Genomic DNA, 13219 nt, shown 5'->3' with positions numbered 1-13219 from the left:
TCTCTCATCTTGCTATGTATCCTGGACTGACCTTAAATTCACTATGTATCCCAGGCTGGCTTGGAACTCTCTCTCTCCTCCAGCTTTGGCCTCTCAAGCACTGGGATTAGAAGTGTGTACCATACTGCTCAGCTCTTGTCTTTCTCCCTGGCCCACCTGATTATTTGTCTCGGCTTTATTTCCTAACCGCTTGGCTGCCTCTGCTAGTCACCAGACTGCCCTCTTACATGTTTCTCTAGTAGGCAACCGGCCCAGATGAGCTCTCTTGACTGTTAACTCTTTGGGGTTTGACTCAGATTATAGACTATGGAAATAAGACAGACTAGGCCATCTGCTTTGTGCTGTGTGGACTTGGCCAAACTCCAAGACTGTTTTCCTATCTTCAGAATAAAGATGACCCCAGCGCCTTACTTGGGTTTTATGCAGTACTATACAAGATAATATATGCAGAACTCTTTTTTTTTTTAAAGATTTATTTGGGCTGGTGAGATGGCTCAGTGGGTAAGAGCACCCAACTGCTCTTCCGAAGGTCCAGAGTTCAAATCCCAGCAACCACATGGTGGCTTACAACCATCCGTAACGAGATCTGACTCCCTCTTCTGGAGTGTCTGAAGACAGCTACAGTGTACTTACATATAATCAATCAATAAATCTAAAAAAAAATTTATTTATTATATGTAAGTACACTGTAGCTGTACTACAGCTCCAGTGCCTCCAGAAATCTGATGCCTCCAGAAGAGGGCATCAGATTTCGTTACGGATGGTTGTGAGCCACCATGTGGTTGCTGGGATTTGAACTTGGAACCCCCGGAAGAGCAGTTGGCGATCTTAACCCCTGAGCCATCTCACCAGCCCCCATATGCAGAACTCTTAGCTTAAGGTATAACCACAGCTTAGTTACTAACAGTTACTAACATCTATCATGTAGTTACTATGCCATTTCTACTTCTAGCCAATTACTTGGTGAGGACGTGTGATGCACAAAGCATGGCTCTAAGTACTCTGTACACATCAGCTCATTTTGTCCTTAGCGCAACTCTGTGGAGTAGATAGGAACGGAACTGAGCAGGTGATGGAATGGACACAGAACAGCCAAGTAACCTGCCTAGGTGTCACAGAGCTAGCAGAGCTAAGGGCAAACTCGGGCGGCTTAGATCCAGAGCGTACACTCTTAATTAGCGCACTGGAAGCGCTCCTTCCACTTATGTCTGTCTGATTGTCTTTTCTAGAGAAGTCAATTTTTGGGGAACAATCCTTCGTAAGCTAAAACCATTGGGGAAATCTGTGAATCGCAGCTGACATTTTCCTTTTGCTGAAAGATAGAGATAGAGAAAGCTCACCTCTGTATTTAGAGAGATGCTGAACAATTGAGTGACAGGAAGGCCTGTAGGAAAAGCTAGGGGTGTCTCCTCCCGCTCTACCCACTCACAGGAGTGTTTGGGTGAGAAGGCTTTCAGACTGACAGAGCTACAGTGGGGAGGCTGATCTCCCTCCATTGGAATTAGCCTAGCTCGCTGCATTCCTATAGCACCTTTTCTTCAGATGTCTGCAAATGCCGGCTCCAGCTCCCACTCTCCATCTACATAATTGAGGATCATTAGAGGCATATGGGTAACAATAATAGCACCTTCCACTGGCATCTGCACCAGAGTATTCAAAAGATCCCCCGCATCATGCCATCAAAGAAGCCTAGCAAAATCTTTTGACATCCTTATAGTGTGCCAAGGATGGCTTGTGCAATATCCTTTGGTGGCTACAGTTTAAAATGTTAAAAACAGATTGACTCTGGGGCTCTAACCCTGAGCCTGGATCATGCTAGTAATGTGCTTTATCTCTGAGCTACACATCAAGCTCCCAGCTGCAGTCTTATTTTAAAAAATGTATATTAACCGTACATACAAGAGGAGCTTCATTTAATATTTCCACACAGGCATACGGTGTATTAGGGATAGCCAACCACGTGCTGGACCCTCCTCTGACCCTTGCTCCCTTCTCAACCCCTAGTAATCCCTAGTTCTACTTAAATGTCCATGCGTTTAAGCATCCAGGTATGGGAGAGCCCACGAGGCACCTTTTCTGTCTCTCGCTTATTTCACTCTGTGTTTTGTTCCCTAGCTCCAACTCTTAGTTGCAAGTGAGAGGGTCTCATCTGTCTTTAAGGATGAATAACACTCCATTGAGCACATATATGTTTTCTTGATCCATTCATCTGAATGGCACCCAGGGTGACCACATCTCTTAGTTGTTGCTAGGAGTCTGACTGCCATCCTGATGGTGCCAATCTTTACTCCATCTTGTATCAGAAAATGATGCTTTCCTCCTCTGCGTTTGAGGTGCGGTGAGGCTTCAGGGCCAGAATGAACCAGTCGACTCCACTTAGCTGCAAGTACTGAACCTTGTTAGTACTTTGCTTCCTTATGAAATGGAAGTCACACTAACCAGGTGGGAGGGGGACTAGTGACAACTCGTGACCACAGACACAAGGTACCTGACATCATCTAGGATGCAATGTGTCTCCCGTGATCTGTATTTATCTCCATTTCTCTACCCATCAATTGTGTGTTCTATTTTTATTATGATCTGGTTTTCACTACTCGACTACAAGGGCCATGAAAGTCAGTGGCTCTGTTTCTCCACTGCTGCTTCTCTGCACCCAGAGCAGAACCTTAACACCATAGTAGATTCTTAGGAAATACTGGCTGACTCAATGAACTGTTATTTTCAACAGTGGCTGGCATTCAGATCTCTAACAGGCCCTTTGCTTGTCTGGAACTTCCCTCTTCCACTCTCCTTATGAAGTCTTGTCTGCCTCCTCTTCATACCATTTGCTAGTAATGCTGCAATCTTATTTTTATATTATGTTAACTATGTTATCAATATTTGACACTCAGCTTCCTTAGGACAGAGACATTGGATTGGTATGGACCTTTCAGATTTATTAGAGAATGTTTTGGTTTGGTTTCTTCACTTTCCACTTCTTAAAAAGACTTCCCCCATCCTTTCTCTAGGAAGTGGGGTCTAGACTCTCAAATTGGATTATCTGCCAATCTTGGAGTGTTCCCACGCTCTTCCATAAATCACCCCTCTCCCTGTTTCTGGCTCAAGCATTGTGATTGTCTCCTTCCAGGGCCAATTAGTCAGCCCCAAGGTGTCTCATTAGGTTTATCAGGACTTCATTATACAGCCAGGGCAGCCAGCAGGAGGTCCAGAAAAGCAGGGATTTTGGCAGGGCTGGGAGTCTGGGATAGGATTTGCCATTTTCTTCACCCCTACCCCAACCACGTTTATATTTAGTATTTATCACACTGTGTTGTAACTGTTAATTTTCAGATGTCTCCCCACCCCCACACAGCCAGGGTAGGATTATCTCTTGCCCCAAGAGGCTGCAGTGGTGCCTAGCAAGCAAGGAGTGCTCACAAAGGTTTCCTAAAGAAATAATTGCTCTCGTGAGTCAAGCTTTATTACAGAGGACAAAAACCAACTTATAGAGAAGGCACTGCTTCTGGCTTAAACAATAACAAGAAACAAAACAAAACAAAACAAAACAAAAAAACCTGAGTGCCACCTCTCCCCAATCTTTTTGTTTGAGTTACTTTGGGTTTTCTCTTACTGTGTGTGTGTGTGTGTGTGTGTGTGTGTGTAGGTCAGAGGCTGACTTCTAGTATCTCTCCCATTGGTTAATTATACATTATTTTAAAAATTATGATGTATTATTATTATTTTGTGGATGGCAGTGGGAGTGTGTGCGTATGTGTGAACTCAGACCCTCATGCTTATGCCACAGGCACTTTTGACTTCCCTACTTTTTGATTTGGGGTCCTGTTTGGGGGAACTCGCCTTAGCTGGTGGAATGTTATTAGATGTGGACAAGCAGCAGGAGGAAGCTGCCTGCATAAACTTCAACACTGGCAAATTCTCCCTGAAGCCTCTGCTCTGGCAACCAGAGTGCCAGCATTAATTCTGGTGGAGTGACCCAGTGTTCAGCCTGTGCACAAGAACCAAGCCCTGCTGGATCTGCTGTTGAAACAGAACCATTCAGCCAGGGCTACCCTAGATCAGCCAATCCTAGCACAGACCCCATAAGGCCTATGAAGAAAGACTGTCTCATGGTGCCCACATTTTTTTTTTTTTTTTTTGGTTGTTTGAGACAGGGTTTCTCTGTGTAGCCCTGGCTGTCCTGGAACTCACTCTGTAGACCAGGCTGGCCTTGAACTCAGAAATCCGCCTGCCTCTGCCTCCCAAGTGCTGGGATTAAAGGCATGCACCACCATGCCCGGCTGGTGCCCACATTTTATTGTTGTTTGTTAAGGAGCAATAGTTGATTAACCAAGGTTAGGTCAGGGGTTCCTCACCTTGGCAGTGCATCTGAGTTATTTAGAGAACTTTAAAAGAAATAGATACTAAAACTTCCTCCAGACTGTCTGGAGCGGTTTTCAGAAATCGACATTCCTTTTAAACTCTCTGGGTGGATTTTACATGGGAGTTCCACATCCTTTAGTTATCTGTTATTTGGCAATCACAAATACTAACAAGTATGATAGCGTTTCTATGTAACCTCTAAAATATTTTTTCTTCTTTGACCAAACAATAAAATGAGAAGTCCTTTCTGACACAGTAGGACTAAAGTCAGAATCTTTTCCCTCGCAGAATCTTTTCCAATGTGAAAAATGTGGAGAACTCCATCTTGACTTTTTTCTTAGCTGATCTGGAAAAAGATCCAGATGCGAATTGTGATTCATGACCTAGGGTTATTTGTTTTCAATTTAAACTAAGGTTGTGTCCTCTTAGTATTTTTGCCTGGGCTAGGATTAGCAGGCAAATGGAAATATTTGCATAAGGCAGCATCCTGGGGCTGGGAGCATGAAGACACTGTTCATGGAATAGACATCTGTGACATCAAGCTTTAACAGAGAGGCTGCTGGGAGCCGGGCCCCAGGAGGAGGCCTCTGCTGTGGCTGAGCAGGCAGGAGAGCTCAGAGGCTGGAGGCAAACTATAGACAGTGTTGGAGATGCAGATCTATTTAGATAAAAAGCATGATAGACGTGCAACTTAACAGCAAATAGTTTTTAAAATTATGACGACAAAACTTTTTCATTGAGAAAAATTCAACAGAAAAATATGACGGGCCTATCACCCACAATCCTCTTTTCCAGAGTCAGTGGTAATGTAACGGGGTAAAACAGTCTTGCTCTTTCTTTGGGTTGGTACATATGTATATTTTAGAAAAGAAAGGTTTTCTTTTCTTTAAAGAGCATTTATTTATTGATGTGTGCCTATATGGGTTTATGTACTTCAGGCTGCTGGGAACTGGAGTCACAGGCAGTTGGGCATCACCTGATGAGGCCGCTGAGAACCAAACCTAGGAAGGACTCCATCACTGAACCATCTCTCCAGTCTTCAGTATCCCTGTTTCTATACCATTCATAATTAACCTAATCATTATCAAAATCTATACACAAAGATAATCATACTTCAGTCCCCACTGATGACCACCGGGGTCCTATTTTACTGTTACACAAAAGCTGTCATGAACATCTTCCTTTATTCATTGTTGTGTCTTATTCAACCATCTCTAAAGCCAAAATTCCAATATAGGTATTGTTAGGAAAACAAATTTAGTTTTTTTCTTTATATTTAGGTTGCCTCGCCCTCCAAAATGTATGAATGAATAGTGCTAAGTTTGTCAGTCTAACTTTTTAATAATCATCCAGAGAGGTAACTTTTTGGTTTAAATATCTTTCCCTTTGTTGCTAGTGGCTTTAAATATTTTTTTTGAAAATAAATTTATTTGTAATGTATATGGGTGTTTTGTTTGATGCATATCTGTACCACATGCCTACACTGCCCTTTGAGGCCAGAAGAGAGTCCTTGGCACAGTGTTTACAGATGGTTGTGATGCTGTGGGAATCCAATCTGGGGCCTTTGCAAAAGCAGCCTGGGCTCTCAGCTACTGGGTTATCTCTTGCTGGTCTCCAAAGCTTTCTCGTGCATCCTTTGCCTGAACTTCTCGAAGCCTCCTTGTCTTTACTTCTATGTTCAGTGTTTGTTTTGTATTTAGATTGTAGCTTTCTTCAAGTGGCCTTTTTGCAAATTTCTTAATTTTACAATGAAATTCTAGAATTCCTTCTGAAGTGGGCAACATAACAGACTGCGAACAAAGCAGAAAATTTCCAAAAATTCAGCCTATGGTCTTATTGCCTGTGTAAAGTTATCATCTAGCAAGGTGAGGGCTGCAGAGGACTGTACTGGGCTCCAGACAGCTGGAAGACTCTTGGTTCCAACTTCCTGATTTGTGGAAGGCAGCAAACCAGAATGCGAACTCCTTTGTAGGGCTGTGAAATAGAACTGGAGAGGATACAGGCTAAGAGCTTCCTCTAGGCCTTGGATATAGCAAATCCGCTCTAAATCTTTGCTATTATGCGCGGAAAGGGTAACGCACTTTAAAGATTCAGCCGAGAGATGTAGTTATCCAGGAACCCGGTGGGGCGAGTCTTGGGGATTAAGCCTTTCCCCCTGAGAAGTGCACAGCGGGAGTGAGCACTAGGTACCAAACCCGATCCTGCCCATTTCTTGGGATGTGACTGACCTTGGACAAGTCACCTTTTGCCTTTAACTCCACCTGGAAAACACACGAAAGACCACCTGAGCTCGTGCAGGGTTAGAAGGCGCGTGGGAAAGGCTCACAAAGGGCTTCTGAGACACCGTCCCGAAGCGCTCTCCAGCATCCTCGGCGCCCGTCCGGCCAGCCGGAGCGATCGGCGACCCCGGCCCGCGCCCCCGCCCGCCTCAGGAACAATGGCTCCCCGGGAGGGGCGGAGCTCGGCGCCGGGGGTGTGCACGGGGCGGGGTCGCCGCTCCCTCCCCGCCCGCGGCTCCGTCACGCGCCCCTCACCGGGCGGGCCGGGGTCTTTGTGACGCGGCGGCGACGGCCGCGCGGACACAAAGGGAAGGCGAGCCTGCGAGCTAGAGGCTGCGTCCGTCCCCGCCCCGCGCCCCCCGCGCGCGCCCCAGCTCCGTGTTCCCCACGCGGCGCGCTCCCTGCCCTCGCGCGCCCGCGCCCCTCGCCCGCGCCGGGGTCTCCCAACGAGGCTGTCCCAGGCGCGGAGGGCCGGGGCCTGGCGGGGATGCTGCGGGGCTGCCCCGGGCGGCTGCACGGCTGCTAGGAGGCGGCGCGGGGCCGGTGTGCCCGGCCTGCCGCTCCCTGAGCTCCCCGCCGTGCGGCCGCGACAGCATGGGCGCCCAGGCGCCGCTCCGGCTGCCGGCCGCGCCCCCGCTCGCCGTCTGCGGCTACACGTCGGTGCTTCTGCTCCTCGCCTTCTGCCTGCCCGGGAGCCGCGCGTCCAACCAGCCCGCGGGCGGCGGCGGGGACTGTCCCGGAGGCAGAGGCAAGAGCATCAACTGCTCAGGTAGGAGCCGCGGGCGCCCGCCTCTGGGGCTCCTCCCTTCCGCCGTTCTGGGCCGCGGGAGGACCCGGTGTGGACCAGGGTACTGAGGAGTCCCGGGGGCCGGGCGGAGGGCTGGACGCGAGTTCGCGGTGCGGGCTTTGGGGACCTGGGTTGGGGATGGGGAGTGGTCGTTTGTGGGTCCGTAGGTGTCGAGTGGCGGGGACTAGGGCGGCCCTGCGGCGTGGTGAGCTGGTGAGGTTCCGCGAGACGGAGCAGTGATCCTGGGTTTGCTCGTGGAAGCGCGTGTAAAGTGTTGTGAAACCCCAAGGGAGGGAGGACGGCTAGGCTTCAAGGGGAGTGTGTGTGTGTGTGTGTGTGTGTGTGTGTGTGTGTGTGTGTGAGTGTGATGGTGAGGAACTGGCGGACTGAGGATAAGGGCCTGAGAACTGACCATGTGTTGGCGGGGAGGTTCTTAGAGTTCCTGGGTTTCAAGAGGGGTTAAGCCGGTAAAAAGAAGGAGTGGTTATGTTTGTCCTTTGGGTTCAGGGGTGCAGTGGGGACCAAATCTGACCACGGTTCTGTGAATCAGGGCAGCAGGGAGTCCCAGGAGGGCCCAGGAAGTGTTTTGTTGGTTGTGTCTGGACAAAGCCTGAGGCTCAGGTAACCACGCTGGAGTACGTATATAGGGTGAAGAGATGAGAGTCCAGTAGTGAACCTAGTTTGACAGAGGGAGGGAGCTAGGGAGTCATCTTGTGTGGGATTTGGGTATGAAAGGTAATTAGGTCTCAGAGAGTGCCCCTGTGTAGCTAGAGTAACCCCGGGTTAATTAAAGTGGTGTAGAAAGAGAGGCAATGGTGGTGTGTGTGTTTTGCAGGAGGACCTGGAAGATTGGCAGCCAGGGGAGCCAGGGAGTAAGTGACCTCTCCCCTCTCTCCAAGGCCGCCTGCCCTCCCACAGCTGTTGGAAACAAAGAGCGTGCTGGGGTTTTAATGGATGACACAGGGGAGGAGGGGGCCGGCCCGTAAAGTTCCCCCATCCTTTTGGAAAGAGTCCCAGGGGAGCCTGGGGATTCAGGCCCTGGGGCGAGCAGAGGCTTCCGGGTTCTCTTGGGGGAGGGTAGGTCTGCTTGCAGCTGGCCCAGCAGACCTAGTGGTCATAAGCCAGCCCTTGCTCACTTGGGCTTTTATCACTTCTCAGACCAGCACTTGTCCTTTTAACTAGGGTTGAAGTGGGGAGGAGGGGGTGCACCTGATAGGAGTCAGCTAATGGGGGCCTGCCAGACAGTCTGGGAGTTCTTGAAGGGGCTATGTTCATAGGACAGTGATTTAGGCGAAAGAGGCTTTATGCTGGCTTTTTTTTTTGGTGTGTGGTGGGGGACACCTTTTTTAGTAATTTTCATATGGTATGTTTTATGAGAGGTTTTGAGAACTGATAAAAATGGCATGTCCATTAAAAGCTTTTCCATCCATAAACTCTCTTCTATTTTTCTAATCGTAACTGGGATGGGATGATGCTTTAGTAAGCCATCACTCTTTAAGAAGATAAGCTCTTTGTATATCAGAGTGATTTTTTTTTTGGGGGGGTAACAAATAATGGTTACCTTTTTTTAGGTGACCACACTGTCAAAATATCTTACTGGGTGATGTGTTATGGTTATTTGTGTGTGTGTGTGTGTGTGTGTGTGTACTCTTTCTGCTTCTGTTCTAGTGCGTGGGACAAGTGTTCAGAAAGGACTGGGCACTCATATGGTGTGGAAAGAAGGGGGCTCATCTGGAGGCCATAGCCCTTGCTGCAGAGCTGAAATTTGGGTGCAAGTCAGTAATTTTTTCCCCTAGTTTCTTCAATTAAAACAGATTTAGATTTAATATCTCATCCTTCCTTTAGAAATATTTGTCACCAATAATGAATGTAAATAAGTTATACTGTTCAATGTTTTCAAGGACTAAGGTATACTTTAATTATATTTTATTATGTGTTTTACCTGCACACACACACACATATTATATATCTATTATACATATAATAGATATATCTCACATGTGTGCAGTGCCTACAGAGGCCAGAAGAGGGCAGGAGAAGAAAATGCCTCAGAAGTGGACTGTCTATCATGTGGGTGCTGGGAACTAAACTCAGGTCCTCTGTGAGAGCAGCAAGTGTTCTTAATGGCTGAGACATCATTCCAGGGCATAATGACAGATTTTTGTTAGAACTCTCTGGGACAAAGAAGGCGAATGCACATTTTGGCTGATGAGTTTGAGAACTGTAGTAATCCAGTTTGGGCACACGATGCGTTTGTGTTAAATACATCTTGAGATGGCAAGTCCAAGGTTCCCTTGTAAAGTTATCTCCAGGGAGTATTGAGCTTTAAAATCTGAGTCCTGTCCTTGACTCCCTTTTGTTATCCTTCGGTTTGATATTTTAGACTTCTGGGATCTTTAATGGAGTCTGATTCTGTCAGGCTGTGTCTGCTGAGTTACTTAGAGTTTTGTGACATTTGTAAATAAGATGAGCTTATGGGCTTTATCAATAGAAATTATTTAGATTATAGAAGGGTTGGGACCTGCAGTGTTTTATTGGAAGTTTGTGGATGCGTCAGTTAATCAGACATTCAAGAGGTGCATTCTTTTCAGTTGAGTTTAGTAGGTTTTCAAGCTTTTGGAGTTTGATATTTTCCATCTTTTTCACCAGACTACCCTTAAAAGATGTGGTCAGAGCATCTTGTTAGGCCACATCACTCTCCCTTTCTCCAGTCTAGTGGAAAAGAAGATGCCATTTAGAGCATGCCTTTATAAGGAATCTAAGTGTGCACACACACGCACTCCTTCTCTCTTGTTCTCTCTCTCTCTCTCTCTCTCTCTCTCTCTCTCTCACACACACACACACGTGCGCGCGTGCTAGTGTGCACAGATTTATCTGTTCTCAAAAACTTGAGCCGCTAGGTTGCGCGTTAACCTATAGATGATTTTCTGGATCTGCATGTGCCTTCTGGGTTTTTTTTCCTAACACGAGGGTGTGTTCTTTAATTTCTGGTCTTCTGGCTCCTCGTCAAGACAGTGTAAATATTTAGCAGTAGTTTCTAAGTATGATCTGAAAGTTTGTTCAGCATCACTGAGTACAATTGGTTTGCCCAGGAAATGTATTTTGGAGCCAGCTTCGGGGTGTGCTGCTGTTCAGGGAGCAAGCTGCTTGCTGTGGGTGTTCTTCTTTTTGTCAGGGTCCTAGACTGAGTTTGGAGAGCACGCGCCTTTAAGGCAGCGATGCAGAATGGGTCTGTGCTGTCCTTTCAGCTCTGGCCGAGGCAGCATCTTCCCCAAGCAGGAAGCCCCTTTCTTCTCTCTTTTATGTAAGCTCTTTTTATTTGTCTCTTTCCACAGTACTCTACTCATTCTGGACTTCAGGCTTCGGATGTTCTTTTATCTTTGTTTACATTTCTTTATTTATAGTTACTCTTTAGAAATCTGATTCCTGAGGAGGTTTTCTGTTTTACGTGACTTTTGTGAAGATGAACTAGAGCTCAACGCTGGATAACCTGAGATAACATTTTTCCCCACTCCTGATAGAAGCCATGGTCCTTTTTGGCTTTGGGAGCTTTCGGGTGTTTGAGAAGAACAGAGAGGCTAAATATATGAAATATTTCTGGTTCAGGGACTGTGGTTAAAGAGGTAGGAAAACAGAGCAGACGTGGGAGTCAGTGACACAGGTAAGATGGAGCATTTGAACTGGGTTCCAACATGTCAGAGAAGTAAGAAGCGGGTCCTCTAGATGGTAAGACTCTTAAGAATGACAGGCTGACAGGAGAGCCTGGCTAGTGGCAGGCACCTCAGAGTTCTAGGGAACAAACAATGAGTTGTCTAGTTAGTGTGGAAAACAGTGGTCAGGGCAGGTTGATGTCTTGGACATGTACAATATGATTATTAATTTACTTAGTGAGCCTGTGTAGTATAATCTAACATACTAAATATTAAGGAAAATTTATGAGGCCCTCCCAGCCTTCAGAGACCTTATAGTTGGAGGAGGGGTGATCATTCTCCTACAAAACATGTGCAATGGAAATTCCTGCCTAGTTCATCTGGATCTACCTCTCCCCCTGCCAGTAAGCACTTAGTGACCACTAACACTAATTGGTTTATCAAACAAACAAACAAACAAACAAACAAACAAAAAACAAACAGTGCAGTAGGAACAGTCTAGTAACACAATTGAATATCACCACTAATTCTATAACAGTTCTTCACCCTGAAAAGAAACCTTCTACTGTTGACAGTCATCCAGTCTCCTGAGACACTGGCTGCTGCTACTCTGCGTTGTATCCACTGTGGATTTGCATTCTGCACGTTCAAGGAAGTGGGACCACACCTTCTGAGGCTCACTGTTTCCCACTTCTTTTATTTAATATGGTATTTTTAACGTTCACTCATGTATTAGAGCCACGTTCCCTTTTAGGGTTGAATAATATCCTGCTGTGTGGATGTGGTGACGTCTTGTGCATCCTGCTGTTTTTGTCTCCTGGGTGTACACTGAATGAGTTAGTGGATCACACGGGATCTCAGACCTTTTATGCTTTGATGAACTGCCACACTGTGTTCCAGAGTTTCTGCACTCTTACATTCTCCCCGGCAGTGTGTGAGGGTCCCAGTTTCTCCACATGCTCCCCAGAATTTGTGTCTGTCTTTCCGATTACAGCCATCTTAGTGGGTGTGAAATTGTGTCAACGTGGTCTCGATTTGCCTTTTCCCAAATGACTATGGCGAGGTTAAACATCTTTTTCATGCAGTTGTTGGTCCTTTGTAAATCTTATTTGGTGAATGGAAATGTCTCTGTAAATATTCTCCTGGCCTTGATTTTGACATCTCAAGTTGGCCAGTCTCCATCTCTACTCAGGAAGGCTCACAACACACATTTAGGTGATAAAACTCCTCCGTCGGCTGCATTTTACCTGTGTGCTGCTCACTTTCCCTGCCTACCAAGATTCAGTTCTGTTGGCTCTCAAACTGATTTCTACCAATGGCACTTGCAGTAAGCGCTCCTCAGATTGAGAAGTACGGACATGAAAAGTTATTTTGTGAAATGCTTAGGGAAGACATGATAAAGGAAAGACACGGAACGAATGGCCTTTGAGTGGATTAGATTTCAGATCAAGACGACAGAGAAAGTGTGACAACCCCGATGAGTTCTGCATTCTCCAGGAGACCTTACAAGTATTTGGCAGACCTCTGCCTTCCTAAAAGGAGCACAGACATCACAGGCAACTGGATCGCTAGTGTGGTTTAATCTAAGAAAATGGGGAACTGTTTTCCCCAAAATCCTATACAAAATAAAAAGGTCTGAATGAGACTGGGAAGTGAAAGCACGTTTGTATACTAAATAATTTGTAAACAATTTTACTGCCTTTGTTTTTCTTTCTTTTATTGAAGATAGATTTTTTTCATACAATATATTTCTGATTACAGTTTCCTTTCTTATACTTTTCCAGTTCCTTCCTTCCAGTCACTCTTGTGTGCATCAGAAAGGGGATGGTGGTGGTACAGCCCCTCTCCCCCGTATAGAATGCTTGTAAGAGGATATGCATACAGAATGATAGTCCCTGATTGGTGGAAGTTAGAGTAAGAAGTGCTTGGACCAGATCTTGAGGCATAGTAGGTCACCTGGTCACCAGGGATGCCTTCCCTGGAGCCTTTGCTGTTGATATTTTGCCTGGAACCTTCAGGTCCCAGTCACGTAGCTCCTCCCCTTCTTCAAGTATTGGCCATAATGCCGCTTTCCAGCATGGCTACCTTCAGGACCTGCAGTCTCTCTCCTCTCTCACCCTGTGGCCCATGCTCTTTTTCCTTTA

At 46.4% G+C, this 13219-nt stretch overlaps 1 protein-coding gene across 4 annotated transcripts in view; it reads left to right on the top strand.

Annotated features, from left to right (window-relative positions):
- The window catches only part of LOC110293239 (myb/SANT-like DNA-binding domain-containing protein 3), a 123259-nt gene that overhangs the window by 38084 nt on the left and 71956 nt on the right, over nt 1-13219 (top strand). For 3 of the 4 annotated variants that reach the window (XM_021161102.3, XM_029476611.2, XM_029476610.2), the window contains exon 1: nt 7108-7407. The exons of the other annotated variant lie outside the window; for it this stretch is intronic. In XM_021161102.3, coding sequence (XP_021016761.1) covers nt 7233-7407 — 175 coding nt within the window. In that variant the 5' untranslated portion in view covers nt 7108-7232. Of the gene's footprint in view, nt 1-7107; nt 7408-13219 lie in introns of those variants that run through there. 4 annotated transcript variants of the gene reach the window in all.

Source organism: Mus caroli, unplaced genomic scaffold (assembly GCF_978045245.1).
Source record: "Mus caroli unplaced genomic scaffold, Mus_caroli_1 scaffold_6, whole genome shotgun sequence".
In the NCBI taxonomy this organism is placed as follows: Eukaryota; Metazoa; Chordata; class Mammalia; order Rodentia; family Muridae; genus Mus; species Mus caroli.
Note: the sequence above shows the minus strand (reverse complement) of the source record. Positions and strands in the feature narration are given on the sequence as shown.